At 38.8% G+C, this 18354-nt stretch overlaps 1 protein-coding gene and 1 long non-coding RNA gene across 2 annotated transcripts; both read right to left on the bottom strand.

The window, feature by feature from the left end:
• Window positions 1-1236: 1236 nt before the first annotated feature.
• Window positions 1237-3084, bottom strand: LOC311050150. The gene is made up of 2 exons (XR_014601265.1): window positions 2795-3084; window positions 1237-2305 (listed from the first exon to the last, which is right to left on the bottom strand). It is a non-coding gene; the product is annotated as an uncharacterized lncRNA (long non-coding RNA).
• Window positions 3085-3173: 89 nt separating this feature from the next.
• On the bottom strand, window positions 3174-16576 carry LOC311050837 (integrin alpha-E-like). The gene is made up of 31 exons (XM_084065005.1): window positions 16437-16576; window positions 16009-16117; window positions 15787-15881; window positions 15618-15694; window positions 13906-14014; window positions 13649-13768; window positions 13327-13448; window positions 12592-12746; window positions 12305-12464; window positions 11941-12091; window positions 11446-11516; window positions 10578-10704; window positions 9232-9368; window positions 8931-9068; window positions 7935-8150; window positions 7582-7718; window positions 7320-7477; window positions 7044-7195; window positions 6471-6590; window positions 6259-6332; window positions 5855-5990; window positions 5640-5753; window positions 4996-5075; window positions 4819-4899; window positions 4660-4729; window positions 4470-4568; window positions 4280-4312; window positions 4110-4196; window positions 3737-3832; window positions 3510-3620; window positions 3174-3406 (listed from the first exon to the last, which is right to left on the bottom strand). Exons 1-31 carry the CDS (start codon window positions 16465-16467, stop codon window positions 3350-3352), a joined length of 3423 nt encoding a protein of 1140 aa, XP_083921131.1. The 5' UTR covers window positions 16468-16576; the 3' UTR covers window positions 3174-3349.
• Window positions 16577-18354: the final 1778 nt, after the last annotated feature.

Raw genomic sequence — 18354 nt, 5'->3', positions numbered from 1 at the left:
TGGAACCCTATAGGCCCTTTTTTTCATGCGAATAATACGTTTTTTTTAAAAACCTTATAAAGTCAATGCAAGCTTCCACATCCGTTTCGCGGAGCGAAAAAGCGTCTTATATTTATTCGGACCGCATCCGAATTTTGCGTATATTCGCGTAATCGCCGGTCTGTAATGACCTTAAGCCCTTAACCTCACAGAAACTATGCCTAAATCTTAACCTCCAAACCTCGCCCACCTGGGCGAATCACCTGAAAAAGAGGTTCTTGCGCAAGTTCACAACGCATCATGTCAATCAGAGTCAGATTTCTTGGTAGAATGTCCACATTTCTGAACAGAAATGTGTTGGAGATTTTGTCGGGGGCTCTGGTTCACTGCCATTTTGACTAAGCCTGTTCTTCTTGGTAAACCAGCACCCCCTAGATAAAAAAAAATAGGCTTCAGAGTTCAGACCGCGCAGAACAAATTAGTCAGATTAATACTAATGCTAGATCCCAGAACTCACCTCCTCCCAGCACATTTTGACAGCCTAAAGTGGCTCAGAGTAGTTGAGAGAGAGAGAGTGACCCAAATCAAAGATGTGCATGGTGCATTTTGTATAATGTAGCTCCGAAGTGCCTCAGTAATTATTTTAATAAAGTCAGTAGTGTTCACGGCCACGTTTCAAGGGGGAGATCCACTGAACTGGTTCCTGTCAGATTTAAGATAAACATTGAACAATGTTCATTCATGTACACAACTGTATATGGAATGGGTTCCCTGCAATCCTTAAAAGTAGCAGTTCCTGCTATGTTTCTTTGGGTGTGTTATAATATGTAGTCCTATTTGTCCGGTTTCTGTTGTTTATTAACTCTGAAAGTGTAGAAATGGAGCCATATGGAGCCACATGGACAAATGAACACTTGTGATTTTTAAGTGTACCATTGTTGAAGTTAACACGTAATATTATTCACAAAATATGAATGAGTTAATAAGTAGATGTATATCTTGTAGTGAATTCTTGGTCCATGTTTATCTCTTTATTATTTGTACAACAGATGGGACAGCAGTGGCTCGGGAGGTAGAGCGGCAGTTTGGGAAAGGATTTTTTTCCAGTTTGAACACAGGCTCCAACTGATAGAACTGATAAGGGAGCTGATAAGGGTCGTAAATCCTGCTCTATGTTAATCAAAACGATTTGTAGTTAAACAGCTGAAAACCCAGTGTAAAAAGGATGAGACGATATCAAAGACGGACAGAGGCTGGTTCTCAAATTAAAAAGTTGACATTGTATTAAGTAAAATAATCAATACACCAGGCGTCGTACGGCAAAATATCTCTCTGACTAAACAGTCAATGATCACAATAGTTATTCACAAAGGAAGTTATTATTATCAGCTCTGACGATGACAGCTAGCCATGAGGAGCCTTAATTGCTCGTAGGTTGAGAGAGAAGATGGCAAGCTGATGGTGTGACAGTTTATCTTGGACAAACAGCGTCCAAATGTCTCAAACAACACGTTGACCTCGGCTCTGACCGGCGTCGCTGGAGGTGTTGTTGCTTTGTCATAGATGGTCAAGTTAACTCCAATGAGCTGTTATTGTATTCCTCCAGAGATAATCAGTGACCTCGGAGGGCCTGTGCTCTGTACCGCTCAAAACACATGCCGTCTCTTGAGGAAAGGAGAGAAACTAATACTAAGATTACCTTGAACTTAATAAAATCATAGGATTGGTAGGCAAACTTGAGTTATGCCAAGATGGCACACTAAAATAGGATATGATGGCAGATATAAATACATATATCAATATTGTCCACAAAATACATAGTTTTAGACCTAACACCAACAGTACATTTTAAAGCACTATACAAATGCAGTACAACTCCATTTACCATAGCCATGTTTTATTCATTTTTCACAAAAAATAGTATGCATGAGTGCGATTGTCACAAAAGAATATCTGACTAAATGTTGACATGTTCAATCTCATTGATGAGCTGTGTTTGATATTGTACAAATTACAAAATAAAGCAATTAAGCAAGCATTTTTTTGACCCTTCATTTAGAGTCTAGACTGAAATCACTGTGTCTCACACGCACGCACGCACGCACGCACGCACGTACGCACGCACACACACACACACACACACACACACACACACACACACACACACACACACACACACACACACACACACACAATAAAGTGAATATGTTCACTTCAGTAATAGTTCATTCAGACTGTATAGGAAATTAGGCAGCAAATAAACAGCTCTCATTACTGAATAAAATAAATCTCACAATACTGATTACATTACAATTACAAGATGGAACTATAGATTTGACATGGTTTACATATAATTTCATGTGTAAGTGATTAGGGTTAGAAATAAATGTTATTTAACTCTATATTCCCATAACAATCTTGCTATAATAGTGTGTATTCAGTAACAGGGGTCTATAACACTATCAGAATATGTAGCTTTAACATTTTAACAACAAACATTTTGTTTTAACCATAAAATATCACTTATAGCACCTTTAAATTAACACAGGATTTTACTGTGTATGGAACTCTTTGACCAACCAACTCTTTGATTGTTTTGACCAACTGTGGTACTACTTAATTTAGTTTGAGAACACCAAATCTGATGAATTAGCATGTGTTTTACTTTTTATGCTTATTTTCATGGCCTAAAATAAAACTATATTTTAATTTGAGACAAATATCCAAAAGCCATACATACAATCTCACACGTATCTTCATATGCAGACCACATTGTTGGATTCTTTCCAATGACAGACCTGTCCTAAACCAATACAGAGCAATGTCCGTTATGTATGTATGCCAACTAACTACTGTACACACACAGAGGCAGCTGTGCACACAAAGAACAATAACATAAGAGTAAAGTCTGATTTAAACTTCATCACATGACCCTTTCAACAAGTGTCAAAAAGTATAAATGAGCTTAAACCAGGGGTCTTCAACAGGGGGTCCGGGACCCCTAGGGGGTCCTCAGAGTTACTACAGGGGGTCCGCCAAATCTTTGTGAGATAGGATTTTTTCCTTTTACATTAACCACTTCAACCCTAGCATCCCTTTTCTGAGGAGAACTTTGGCCAAAAATAGCAGATCTACAAGCTCACAACGCCTCGCGCTGCGAGGCGTTGTGAGCTTGTAGATCGGCTATTTCTGGCAAAGAGTTATAGGTGTAGAGGGAAAAAAGAACAGCAAAAGTTTATCTGAAACACAATTTTATACAATATGGGGGTCCAAACAGGGGGTCCCTGCTTCATCTCTCTCTCAGCTAGGGGGTCCTTGGCCTGAAAACGTTGAAGACCCCTGGCTTAAACAATAAGCTGTAGCAGCAGTATCAGGAGCTGGGACTCTGTGGCACCTCCAGTGAAGAACCTTTCTTGAAGAACCCACACTGCAAGTGAGAAGAGAGAGTATTAATTAGTATCAAATCTCTCAGACAGTGCAAGAACACAAGAATTAGTATATGTCACATGTCGATGTATGCTATACAGTACCTTGATGAGTACCACGATTAAAATCGCCAGTACTATAAAGCCGCCTATAGAGCCACCAATGATAACAGCCATGGATTTCACCACCGTCTGCTGGAGTATCATCACCTCCACCTAAAAACAGAAGTAGGACCAGAGCAGATTGACATGTTGGTTGAGTTGAGTTGATTAGAGAATCAACTCTTCTCAAGATTGCGTTCCAGATGACATATTAATAGATCACCCATTACCATTGTTTCCATTGATTTCATGTCCATGCCCACAAGCTGGTAGTGGACTGTATCATATCTAACACTGGCTGATGCAGTGATGCTCCCAGATGAGCCCTGCTTATAGGAAGAATGGAAGGCAGATGTTAATTGGGCTCAGCTACTGTAACACCACATAGCCTACTGTAAAGAATAAATAAAACATAAACCTAAATAAATAAAAACAAATCTTTTGTGAAAGCTTGTGAACAATTCTCATAAAATGTGTAAGGATGACATAAAGAAAACTGGTTCTGTGCATTACTTTTTTCACATGGATTTTGATTTTGTAAAAAATACTCATAGAGTACAGACTGACAGACAGACAGACAGACAGACAGACAGACAGACCCACCTGAACATCACTGATTGAAGCATCACCCTTGACTATAATATCCTGAGGCTCTGTCACTGTACAGTGAATGACATACTGTCCCTTTGCCTTAACAAGAACGCATTAGCATCAGCATGCAATCATTATTGAATTGATTATGATTTATTGTAATGTCTTGATTATATACTCACAGACACTTGTACACTTAGAGGCCTCAGGCATTCCTTTCATAATAAAAATGAGTGTTACTTACAGGCTTTGTTTTTAACAACACCGTGTCATTATTTGAATTGAGTTTTTACTGTTGCTGTATGCTTCCATAGCCTACAGTGAATGGATAGTGAAATAATTTAACATACTGTAACTGAACTTTTCACATACCTTCGGCACCACGGTTATCTTCAAGTTAGTGTGTTGTGCTGGTATTGTTATGTTAATCGTAATGTTTAAAGTTGCATTGTAATTGTTCTCGCCAAGAAGCTGGAAGTCAAAGGTATAAACATGCATGAAAACGCAAAGGCTTAGTGGGTCACGTCATGAGGTTGTGATAAGAAAACCAGAGTAAACTGACTTTGAATGTGAATTTGACAGGTGTTTCCTTAACACCATCTGTTACTTTCACAAGGTTTGGGGTGACCTCCCTGTAAAAAGGTTACACAGCATTCAAAAATTACATCTTCCTCAAATTTTCTTTAAATAATATATTCTTTCTAATCATCCAGATACTCACCCATTGATTTGAATTTGTAAAGCATTCTTTATGCCAATATGGTACTTCTTGTTATCCAACTCATGGGTGCCTCGATTCTCACTAAAAGACAAATGTTTTGTAATCAATGCAAATCTTCTCAAAAGACAATATCAAATTGTATTATAATGTTTGTGTATGAATGCTTAGCTTCCAAACCATGTCAGATTTGCGGTGATTTCAGCAGATAGCGCCTCTGACTTTTTGTCCAGCACTTGCCAATGTATGGTAAAGCTGGCCTATTAAATTGAACAAAGTGGAAAAACACTCATGTAAAATGTATTTCACTCTGACTTCACACTGATGATATAATGGTTTTAGAAATCGGCTGTCATTACTACCAAAGTGATGGTTAAATAAGGTCCTCCTTGGTGGAGCATCCGTAAGACTGAACTTGACTCTCAAGAGGAAATAAAGGTCCTCTAACATTAAATAAACATAATGATAGATGCTACATACACTTTTTAAGCAGAAGGTGCAAAAGTGGTAGGGGCAGGTATGTGAATTATTAGACATACGTAAGGTGCAAAAAAACATATAGGGCAGAAACTTTACAGGTAAATAAAAGTCCACATGGTCCACATGGAAAGTAAAGTTCGCACAGAGGAATATATGATGGGAAGGGGAAAATCAGTCCGTTTCAAGTAAACAAGTTCCAGTTATCAGGCCAGCCTAGTGATAGGCATGGTGATCAGGCCTTGTTCAGCAGTTTGATGGTGGCCGAGTGGAAGCAGTTCAGAAATCTGGTGGTCTTGCCCTTGATGCTATATAGTAGGCCTCCTTGCCTGGCCACGGTCACCTACCTGCGCATCTCTCTTGAAGACTGGATGTGAAAGTTCACACCTTAGCTCGGAAATCATCTCCTTCACTTCATTCTTGCAAACTGACCCCTTCAGTTTTGCTGGATTCTGTACATTCTGGATACATTTCAGCTTACATTATAAATCCCATTAATATTCAATTGAAAAAAAATGATCACGACTACTTAATATTCAGTAAACTTGTAAATGCTCCTCACCGATGTCAGCTGGCTGTACTGCAGAACATTAGGGTATGTGAGAAACAGTGTAGTCATGTAGGCTCCATCCCCAGAGTTGGTCAGGTTGAAGGATATTGCATTGCTCTTGGTTGATCCAATGACGACAGAGTCATGCCTAATGCATAATGACGAGGTGAACAAAATAGTTTGACCTATCGGTAAGTTGCCATTATCATTTTAAATAGTAGTACTGTAATTGTATTGTAATCTGGGAGGGGGGCGCCACAGCTTATTTTTTATTTTTTTTAGCAAGTAGCATTGAGAAAAGGCAATAGTCTATAGTTCAGTAATTTCAGTAGTCTGCAATTTCAGTTATTATTATCTATTACATATTATGCAAACCCATGTCATTAATCTGTATTCATGTATTGTAACTGACTCACGTAAGGCTTGAATCTAGCAGGGATATTTTTTCAACACATTTGTTTGTTGTTGCACAGTCCTTTTCAAACTCAATCTGCAATGGTAACATAATAACAGGTTAACCATCAAAGCAACTACTGACATTGTTGTATAAAATAGCCAACAAAAGACAAATGTTTATTGTATAATATTTAACACAAAAATTAAATATTCAATGCAAACAGTTAGCTACCTTTTTTGTGACCACACTGGGCATAAAAGCATCCAATACACGGAGGGGTTTTCCGTTGACAGCAGGAGCCAAAGTGAAGGTTAAATTGACAAATATTGGTGTGAAACAATCATAGCAGCCCTTAAAGAGAGGGATAAATGAGGGTTTTAATATGAATGCTTCCAAATTAAATGTAACGATCTGCAAGGGTCAGTTGTTCCAACAGGCAAGGGAAAGAATGCAATGTAACTTAAAGGAGCACTTCACCCATTTTCAACCTTATCTTCCTTATCTTTATAACAAACAACACTGTAGAGCTCAAGACCCTGATGCTAGACAGGAGAGTGTGGAGGGCAGTGATTCAGGAGTGTTGCATCATATAACTGGTCCTTACCAATGCTCATTATAAGTGTGTCTCATTGTTTGAGGACAGTTCAGAAACCAGTCGCCCATCTGTTTGTGACCCCGACCAGTGGGAATTCCAAGCTTATAGAAACTCCATTTATATGACAATAAGTTGAAAATGGGTGAAGCAGTCCTTTAATGCTGTATCCCTGTCTTTCTGTGTGATCCTATTTAGTTCGTAAGACATACCAGGAAACTCAGACGGATAGATTCAAGGCAATCTTTATCAGATAGTAACATCAAGTTCCCCTTTTCGTCTGCTTTGTTTGTAAAACCAATTCGCTTTTGGCTTTGACCTGCATCCACATCAATGTTGTAGAGAATTTGAAGGGTTTCACCCCCTGAAAAATGGAAAAAATAAAAATAAATAATCAGAAAACTTTTAATCAATGTTCAATATCCATTATCATGTTATTTACATTTCATATTATATTTGATATGCAGTTGATATTTTTCCACACATACTGGCAATATCTCCCTTCTGTGTACTGAAACAGATTTTCAGGTCCATTGGTTTGGCTTCATTGTTGATCCTGTCTTGCCATGGGACAGGAATGCTATCAACGCTTTGCGCTGAAGCTGTCAGCGTCACCTTGGGTTTGAAGGCGATGACGGGAAGTGTTCTAGAGAGATTTAAAATGCAGATCAAATAACACTGGCAGAATGAGCTGATGTTTTATTTCAAAAAAGTATGGTAAATTCAAATATTTGTTTTGTGTCAACTTACTCCAGGACAGTTACTTTGCTTTTGCTTCCAACACTGAGGTGAATCTGCCTGTCGTAGGTGTCCTTTATAGAGGAAAAGGCGCTAATCGACTGACCAAAATGCCTCAGTTTCATCTGGAAATCTGCTGCGGAGATCCTCTACAGAAAACAATAAATATTGTTATAATAGACAACTTTTAGCTGAGCCTTTTCTCAGTCTCAGCTGTCATTTGGCAACAGTCTCGTAATCTTAGAACCTCTTTTTCAAATACATCAGCTGGTTAAGACACTAGGAAACGGCAGCATTATACTAATACAAACAATTCAAAGTAGAAAAACAAATGACACCGCTCTTAATGAGTCCCAATGACCTACCTGTGAAAAGTGCCTCTGCAGACCCTCCGGAACGCCATTGTAGATGTAAATGCTTCCAGATCGTTCAGACTGCTCGTCTTCCTCCAGTGGAGCACCAACAGCCACATCGTTGTACATGTTACCGTCCAGGTCCCCAACATCAGCGATGGCTGAGCCAAATCGGGCAAATATGTATTTCTCTAAGCCCTGCCACTCAAAGTCTTCGTGAAACATTCCCTGTAAGAATGAGTAAACTCACCACACTAAACCAAATGCCAAAAAGGATATGTACATTGATTGCAGGCATGAAAGGTCAACATGATATTAAATTATGTCATATCATTTCATATCATATCATATCATATCATATCATATCATATCATATCATATCATATCATATCATATCATATCATATCATATTATGCATAATAGTAGTTCCTACAGTAGGCCTACACATTATAGTTCATACCAGAGAAGCTCATCAATTCTACATTTATTCCAAACAAAAGAGATGGTATCAGCATTTTTACACATGTTAAAGACGGGGTGCCGTGATTTTCAGTGACCCCCCCCCCCCCCAAACATAATCATCAGGTATTATGGTTATACTAAGAGGAAGATTTTTTTCAAAAAAGTGTACAGAAAGTCTTACAATTATGTTTTTATGTGGACACGCCTCCAGTTCATTAAGTATACCTGGTTCTCACCTTAGCACCTCCTCCACCACCTGTCCTAGTCCCTCCTCCTCCTCATGCCAACACTGTTGTGTTATGATAATGAGGGGGAGGGTATCATTTTACTGTGTCATTAAAGTGCTGTTTTTCTATTGGCATGTTTGACCCTCAAGGTTTCAGCCTCCAGTAAGAAACTCAAAATAGTCAGAGAAGACATAAAACACCATAAAAACACCACCAGGGGGCTTAATGAAGTTCTATCAACCTCATAGACACATGAAAAACAGAAAAAGTGCAAAACCATGGCACCACCTCTTTAAGTGTTTTAATTCATGTAACATACCTGCTTTAGCTTGTACACATAGACTCTACCCTCCTCTCCACTTTGGAAGAAGGATGATGCTCCTACAAGTAGGTAGTCTGTCACGCCATCTTTATTCATGTCCAAAGCACACAAAACTGACCCAAAATAAGAGCCAACCTTAACACATGTGGAGAAACAAATTAGTACACAAGCAATGACACGTTGTGAGCTTGTACCATTGTAGATCTGCTATTTTGTTTTGAGATGGGGTCTGAATGCATATCAATAGGGTTCCTTGACATAAAATTTGTTATGTTTGAGACGAGATGATTGACCCAACCTGAACACCCTGTAGAATCTGGAGTTGTTTTTGAGTGGCTGCCTCAAAGACGAAGACCCCTCCTGTTAGGTTGTAACGAGGAGCCCCTGAGATGTATAGACCTCCAGACGGTCCCACAGCTGACAACACACTGTAACCTGGAATACATACATGCATTACCTGTAATACGTGAGGAGACTGTGTTTTTTCAATGACTTTTTTCATTTTAGATATTTTTTGGGGGAAATGAAAAAAATATATACAATCAAAAAATGTAATAAAATAAATGAAAAAAGCAATCGATAAAACACGGCCCCCTCACGTATTAGGGGGCAGGGTGAGTCACCAGAACCAAGGACGGGTGTTTTTGATAAATCTAACATGTTAAAAATGGAGTTTGAAGTTATAATGGGTTTGTATTTATCTACTGTAAATACTGAATCAAGCAACTTAAAAAGTGCCTGGGGGGCTCACAAAAGCCTGAGTAAACGATAAAATGACCCAATTTAAAAAAAAAAGTGAAATATCCCTTTAAATAATTTTTCACAGTCTGAATGCATGCCTGTTTTGAAAGATTCAGTGCGTGACCATGACAGACTCTGTTCTGTTGTGGCCAAAACAAAAACTTTGTATTCACCTTTAAAAGTGACAGTGAGTGAGTTGAAGTTGAATGCAGAGTTTCATGTACAGTATGCTAAACACCAGCAAAAAGGCAGACCATCACTCTGTGGCGTGCACAGACATTTTGAGGGGCAGGTGCTCAAGTAAATTGTACTTTTCTTTGTTTACTTGGTCTGCTCTTTTTTCCCCTCTACACCTATACCTCTTTGCCAAAAATAGCCGATCTACAAGCCCGGGCTTGTAGATCGGCTATTTTTGGCTAAAGTTCTCCTCAGAAAAGGGATGGTAGGTTTCGAGTGGTTATGGTAAAAAGAAAAATCATAATCACATAAAGATTTGGCGGACCCCCTGTAGTAACTCTGAGGACCCCCTAGGGGTCCCGTACCCCCTGTTGAAGACCCCTGCTGTAAACTGTGTGCCCTTTTTTCAAAAGGGCACTTCTGGTCAAGAGGGCAAAGGGCAGGTGCTCTAGCATCACCTAGAGTCTATCTGTGCACGTCCCTGCCATCACTGACTGAATTGTTCAAAACAGGCTATCTGATACAATTTATTACAATTATCAAATCAAATTTGTCTAAGCATATCTACAGTAGGTTGCTGCTTAGCAGATAATAGAATTTCAAAAACATAATGATGAACAATGAAACTTCTAATTCTAGCTTGAGAGTGACGAGTAATGACCCGTTATTAATGAGGTCACAACATTTCACAATGACGTTTACAATCTTTCGGTGTATCTTTCTTACCCAAGTAAGAGAACTTGAATTCAGTGGAGTTGTCCTTCAAGAAGACAACATTGTCCTGCTTGGGACGTTTGATGATCACCCCACCACTCCAGGTATTGGCTCCCACTGCTCCAAATAGAAGGGATCCCTGGGCACAAAGTGTTTAAGCCAGGGGTCTTCAACAGGGGGTCCGGGACCCCTAGGGGGTCCCCAGAGCTACTATAGGGGGTCCGCCAAATATTTGTGATATGATTTCGTTTTTTTACATTAGCCACTTGAACCCTTGAATTCCTTTTCTGAGGTGAACATTAGCCGAAAATAGCAGATCTACAAGCTCTCAACGCCTCGCGCTGCGAGCTTGTAGATCGGCTATTTTTGGCAAAGAGGCTATAGGTGTAGAGGGAAAAAAGAGCAGACTAAGTAAAAAAAACAAACTTTACATTTTACACAATATAGAGTAGGGGGTCCTGCTTCATCTCTCTCTCAGCTAGGGGGGCCTGAAAACGTTGAAGACCCCTGTTTTAAGCATCAGATAACAGTACAGCATGTTTATATATCTGGGACTGGTACCATACCTCTGATTCAGGATAGAGTTTATATTAGGTATTATATAAATAAGTTAGGCCTGTTGTTAAAAGTCACCATACCTATGACTTCCCCTTGCATTGTGGGTAGTGGGTACATGGTGATGGTTTTGGGAACAACAACAACAAAAACAATAATAATAATATTTATAATAATATGTATAATACAATGTATAATACTAATCAAAATAAATAGTAATAACAATAACATCATCAAGAACAACAACAACAACAACAACAATGACAACGACAATATTAATGATCATATAAAAACATAATTATGATTTTGGCAAATGCAGACTTACATCATGAGCAATATGACTGCTGAATCCAGCCTCTGACAGTTGGAACATGAAGCTGTCCCCTTGGTTTATCCCTAGTTTAGAAATAACATTATTGAATCCTTACATTGAAATACATTCTGTGTGAAATAAAATGACATGGTCAACATTTATGTATGTATTTATTAATGCATTTAATCTCTCTCTCTCTCTCTCTCTCTCTCTCTCTCTCTCTCTCTCTCTCTCTCTCTCTCTCTCTCTCTCTCTCTCTCTCTCTCTCTCTCTCTCTCTGATGAAGATAATGAGTTATCTGTCAATTTGGTCATTTCTATGAAAAAAACTACACTTTTATGTAATCCTCTGTAATGCTTGAATGAATTCAATAGAAGATACAGTATATTTAAAACTTAATTGCAATTACAAATATACAGTATTCAGACTTACATGAAGTGACTTCTTCCATGAACAACCTAGCATACACCATGATGAATGACATACTGTAAAACACTGTCAACTTACCTTCAATTCCAATGAAGATACTAGTTTCCAGCTGGCCCAGAATTTTATCTAAAGCATTATAATCATCAACGAAGAAGACGTTGCGTTCATTTGAGGCAATGTCTTTCATTTCCTGTTGTGCTTCTGGTTTATCCTTAATTTCCTTTCCAACCTGTGTTTAGATAATGATCATCTTTATTTGTAACACCAAAACTAAATTACATGGTTTTGATCAAGAGGAAAGCCACAAAGACACAGATAAGTAAAAAATAGTATGTTATAGTAATAGCATGGATAAAATTCAGTAAGTAAGAAAACCTTATATCTTATACTGTAGTAGCCTACCTTTTAAAACCAGCTTTATGAAAAATTCAAGAGCACGTACCCCAATGGCAAAGCTGGTGATGTCCCTTTCTTTAAGCATCCTGAGTGAATTGTTTAGATTGTCCTTCTTATCATATAATGTGATTGCCCCATCTGACAACACAATCATTATTTTCTTGGCATCCGGGTTTGATCCATTCTCCGGTACAAAGGAATAATTCCTTGAAAAGGTTTTTCAAACACCAGTATGATTAACATTGGCAGCATTTCGTTTAGCATACAGCTCATTTTAAAAAGCCAAGCTGAAACATTATCAAATGACAATTGTGATTAGAAGGTGATACTTACAACAAATATTGTATAGCTGAAGCTGTAAGAGTCGCTTTCCCAATTTGTGTAATGTTTTTAACCTTTTCAATAGCTTTCTCGCCATTCTCAATGCTCTCATTCAGAAGGAGCTCAGATCTAATGTCATATCCATACTGTACCACGGTAAAATCACACTGCAACAATAGGAAAATGTTAGCACAGTGAAATACAACAGTGGTTCTCAAAGAGTGGACCGGGGACCCCCAGAGGGCCTTAAGCGGTTCCAGGGGGGCCCCAGCAAAATTAGCTAATACCCTCAAAATCAGTTTAGCTATTTGAAAATAGCCGATCTACAAGTGCACAATGCATCACAACACGTTGTGAGTTTGTAGATCTGCAAAAAATGTTTCCAATCTTGAGAAAATGAGAATTTTGAATATTTAAAAAACATTTTAACAACACAAATGGGGGTGGAGACCCTATCTAAATACCCTGGCTAAATACATAATAATTTGGGGGTCCTTTTACATGAAAAAGTTTGAGAACCACTGAAATACAATATAAATCATGAAATGAGTTGGCTTTAAAAAAGAATTACTATTCCTTTCCCTATTTGTGTATTTATAATCTGTGTGTGTGTGTGTGTGTGTGTGTGTGTGTGTGTGTGTGCGTGCGTGCGTGCGTGCGTGCGTGCGTGCGTGCGTGCGTGCGTGCGTGCGTAGTTTTTTCAAACAAACCTATGTTGTGTGTTCATGTATGTATTGCAATACCTACTTTGATGCATTTCTCCCAAACGCTTGTCATCACCTTGGAAATGAAACCCTTAGCAATTTCAAAATCAGGTTTGTTAATACTTCCAGATCCATCAAGTACAAATCCAATTTCTGTGCCAGGACCTACAATACACACACACACACACACACACACACACACACACACACACACACACACACACACACACACACACACACACACACACACACACACACACACACACACACACACACACACACACACACACACACGCACACACATTGTATTAACTTAAACGTTGTATCCAAAAGACTTAGAGAAAGAGAAGAATAGAGAAATCTACCATCTTCTTCATCTTCTTCATCTTCTTCATCTTCTTGACCGTTGTTGTTGTTGTTGTTGTTGTTGTTGTTGTTGTTGTTGTTGTTGTTGTTACTTTTGTTTCTTTCCATTTGATCCACAACTTCAAATCATTGGATATAATTAACAAATTGAGGGAAGAATAAGCAAGAGAGCACAGTGGAAGAATTTAATATATTATGTTCATCATGAACTGAACATGACATTTCAGTCAAGCACAATGCTTTATTGTCCACCTACTCAGCATAGCAGGGCTCATCTCTTTAACATCCATGTTGGAAAAGACAAGTGCACATTTTCCATTCAAATCTTCATTTGTGTTCTGCGTTTTCCTAATCTGTTGACAGAACTGAGGGGAAAAGGTCATATACATAGATAGTACAGATAGGTAAACATTTTTTAAACTAAAACTAAAAACAACCTACTTCTATGTTCAGCCATATACTTTGCCAGGGGACTCGCTGACATGCCCAACGCATGGAATGATTACTTTTTTTACCACCATTTATACCACAGACACACTGTTGCTGTGAATGGCATTCCATTTCTATACATTTACCTCTATGGTCAGATCATTATACCGTTTACGCTGTAAAAGGTATGGTGATCTGACCATAGAGGTAAATGTTTACGGTATGGATTTCCTCTGTGGTGATTCATTCATTCATAAATCCCAATTAGTATACTGGTTGATCAGAATATATTTCAGATTGGTTCCAATATGTCCTGTGCACACATGAAGGTGCTTCCTGTTCATGTTGCACAAAAGAGAGAGCAGAGCTTGACTCATTTTGGGACGCATCTCATTTTAATCACCCAGACTGCTTTGGCTGGCATATCATCTCATTGTGACACTTTGCACGCACATTCCCACTAGGCCAAGGAAGAAATGTCATCCTACATTTTTCAAATCGGCCTCATGGTGGCGCTATAACAGGCCAATTCACGCTTTACCTAACTGGACCTATCTGCGGTGAGCCCTAGAGGCCAAGGAAAAACCTCTGCCCCAAATGTTTCACATCGCCTTTTTTATAGCGCCACCAGGAGGCCGATTTTTGCAAAACACATTTTATATTACTCCTACAGATTTAGTCGATCTCTATAGTCATAACATGTGATTAAGACCAATCTGTCAGATTTTTCATATTCCATCCTGATTGGCTAAGATTGGCATCCAAAGTTTGCAGGATTAGTCCGGTTTGAACCTCAAATCATGAACACAGCGTCCGATTGCTGTGAAACTTTGTACGCACATTCTCAACTTCCCACTAGGCCAAGGAAGAAATGCCGCCCTACATTTTTCTGAACAGCCTCATGGTGGTGCTATAACAGTTCGATTCACGTTGTGGTCTATAGCTTGAACTGTAGGTCATAGTCATACAATCAAAATGTTTCAGATCCCAATGCAAGTGGCTATGATCAAAGTTTGCGGGCCTTGGCTAGGCAACCCACATATTTCCTGTTCCCAGTGAAACACATGGATTTCGAATAGAGAGCAGAAACGGAATGTCTATGTGCATGTGTGCGTGTACTGTATGTGTGTGTGTGTGTGTGTGTGTGTGTGTGTGTGTGTGTGTGTGTGTGTGGGAAATAGGATGTACAATGAAGTGAACAGAAACCAGGCTTTCCACAGGTAGGCCTATTGCAGAAAGCCGGCTGATGCAAGTTCAGTGAGATACTCAAATTGGATGTGTGAATGTGTGAATGGCGTCACGCGTTAGCATGGGAGGAAGCTGTGGTTTTTGTTCCAGACAGTTCACAGACAGCTTATATATGATAGGCTATCAGCACAAATTGGCTTAGTTCTCATTTCTTGCATTTTTGAAGTGTGAGGTCTCTGGTAACTTGTCTAATGTTAGCAAAGACCAAGTTTAAAGTGCTCCTTGCAGACAGTACAAACATTTTAACAAGCATTATAGCATTATTTAGAGTGCAGAACTCTTTTGATTTACCATTGATTGCTCAACATCCTCGAAGAACTGGTTTGCCACTGAAACGACAGGCTTCAGTCCCTTAACACCAACAAAAGCTGTAAAAAGGGGCATACATTCTCAGTGGGTTGTATTAGAAGTCAAATTAATTAAATGACATACTGTAGGTTGTCCGAATGGTGAATTTTACCTGGAATTACCACTTGAACACTTGAACATGTGGTTTTGTTGCCACTGTTCAAAGCACACTTAAGCAATGGTTTTGAGTTTGAAGAAACCAAAACCCTGAAATAGACCAGCAAACATTATATACTATTATTAGCAGTGGTAGTAATACAAGTAAGAATAGAAGTAATACATGCAATTGTGGTAGCAGTTGCAGCATTGCCATTGATGAAAGTGAGACACTTACCCATCCTTACATTGAACCATAATTTGTCCAAAAAGAACATCATCTGAATCCTCTAAGAAAGTATTTACAGGCTCGAGGTGGATGTTGAAACCTCTGACTGTCTGTATTACTGCAACATGAAGCATCTTTTAACAGTTTGAAATGGTTTAACAATATGGCTTGCAATGTTTCATCAGCTACGCAAAGTGGCTTTGATATAACCAATGTCAAAAGGAAATGTTCCCTTCAGTACTTAGAACTGAAGATGAACGTATATATAATCAATTAAAATGTATAAAATAAAATACAAGCACAACAAAATGCCATATACTTTTCCCTTTACCCACGTGACATATATTTGTAAATACTTTGTACACCATTCCAACAATTAAGGTAATTAAACTTCAAGTGCATGTATTATCTGAATTCTGTGATAAACAAATACATACCAGTCAGTAAAAATATGATTTTCCACACCATGTTGTCTCTTGTATTAAGAATTCATACCATATCTGATCCTAAAGTGAACCTGTGACAACTTCTACTTCCCTTAAGTCTGTTTCACAAGAACAAAACTCCCGTAGTACTGTACATGAAAACTGCTTGGCTCATTGAAAGCATGAAATACCAAGCCACAGAGGAGGGAGCTTATCGTCATAGGCTGTTTGTTAACGTAGGTTGGTTAGAAAGGATGGCTTGCCGTGTAGTCTAGTTGAGAGTTGCATCCTTAAATGGACTAAAGAGTTGTTGCACATAAAATGTACTGTGATTATTCCACTATTGTCTTCAAACCACCCCTGTGAATGTCTTGGCAGTTTTATGGGATTCATTTTTGTCCCTGTTTTGTATGAATCCAGGTGAGAGTAATTAGTAGACAGCCCTGAACATATTATTCACTTTTAGGTTTAAAAGGTTGAGGTCACAAACAAGGTCAATGTCAAAACTACATAATCAGACGTATCTAAGGAACAGATAAACAACAGATGTTGGTGAGTTCAGGGTTTACACCTACTAGTGCATTTTCTAATTTAGAGAGCACTTTTAAAACTAAATGTCTAAGCGCTTCACACATTAAACAATGTTTAATATAACAACAAAAGTGCTTGGAATACAACAAAAAGAAGGAAGAACCCCAAGATCAGGTAAACAAACAATTTTAAATCTCAAGTTGAATTTTTGCAAACCTCCTGAGTTAGTTAAGGTAAAGGCCATTCTAAAAAGTCAAAAATGTACTTTTGTTCTACACAGTTTGATGTTTTGTATAATTGTACATCTGAAGGCTGATGTCAAGTATTTCTTTCTATTTGGAGTTTCAGTAAAGGACATTTTGTGCCATCCACATTTTAATATCCACTGGGCAGTCCTGCACCTGTCCCAAGGTCAGTAGGCTTTAATGAGAGGTACAGCTGGGTGTCAGCATCCAAATGAAAGGAGATGCCGTGATGGTGTAAAATGTTTGTTAAGATGAACCATAATAAAGGGAGGACAGAATTGGACCTAGCATTAACCCTGGTGGCAGACACAAGACTTTTTGTTCTCCAGGGGGGAAGAAAAACAGTTTACGACAGTTCCAGAAATTCCAATCGAACGCCCCAGTCTATCAGTCAGTAATCAGTCATCAGTCATCAATTGTGTCAAATGCTGCACTCAGGCCAAGCAGAAAGAAAGAGCACATGCTGATATCTGCATTCATCAGCAGGTTGTGACCCTCAATAGGGAAGACTACATTTTAACAGAACCCAGAATTTAACTATTCAAACATATTTTCCACAACCTCAAGACGTTACTTACTTAGCAACAACATTTCCCATTATTTTGGAGATGAATGGGGATAATATGGTAATTCTGGGAGGTGGGTTTCAGATGGGTTTCGTTGTGACGAATTCACTCAGTCACAATGATGCATTCTTTCCTTCAGACCTTGACATCTATTTCATCATCTGCATCACATGCTTCCGTCATCGTCGAAGATTGTGGGATAGGTGTATGGCTTGAGCGACTATTTCAAACCACAATGTTGCTAGTGCCTGACAAGAGGAAGCAGATCTTCCTCATCACTATGACAAAGGCATTGTCTAACTAGACAAGGTCAGGTAGGTTATTGTGGCCTCCTGGTGGCACTATAATAGGCCAATGTGAAAAGGGTGCCAATCGGACACTGCATTCATGATTTGAGGCATTTTGTTCCAAAAATGTGTTTTGCTAAATTAGACCTGCTGGTGGCGCTATAATAGGCCAATGTGAAAAAGGGTGGCATTTCTTCCTTGGCCTAGTGGGAATGTATTTGTGAAATGTCACGGAAATCGCAAGCTGCGTTCATGATTTGAGGCATTTTGTTCAAAACGGACCAATCCTGCAAATTTTGGA

Source organism: Gymnoscopelus microlampas, assembly GCF_963454915.1.
Source record: "Gymnoscopelus microlampas genome assembly, chromosome: 8".
Classification (NCBI taxonomy): Eukaryota; Metazoa; Chordata; class Actinopteri; order Myctophiformes; family Myctophidae; genus Gymnoscopelus; species Gymnoscopelus microlampas.
This window is presented reverse-complemented; position numbering and strand designations above follow the sequence as displayed.

Bases quoted from the DNA above. Each gene is read 5' to 3' on its own strand.
- LOC311050837 (XM_084065005.1), bottom strand. From the start codon at position 16,467: ATGGTGTGGAAAATCATATTTTTACTGACTG. The intron at 7,478-7,581 runs GTAAGTTGACAC...AAATCTCTCTAG, and splicing joins AGCAAAGTAACTGTCCTGGA to AACACTTCCCGTCATCGCCT. The intron at 3,407-3,509 runs GTACTGTATAGC...TCTCACTTGCAG, and splicing joins TAATCGTGGTACTCATCAAG to TGTGGGTTCTTCAAGAAAGG.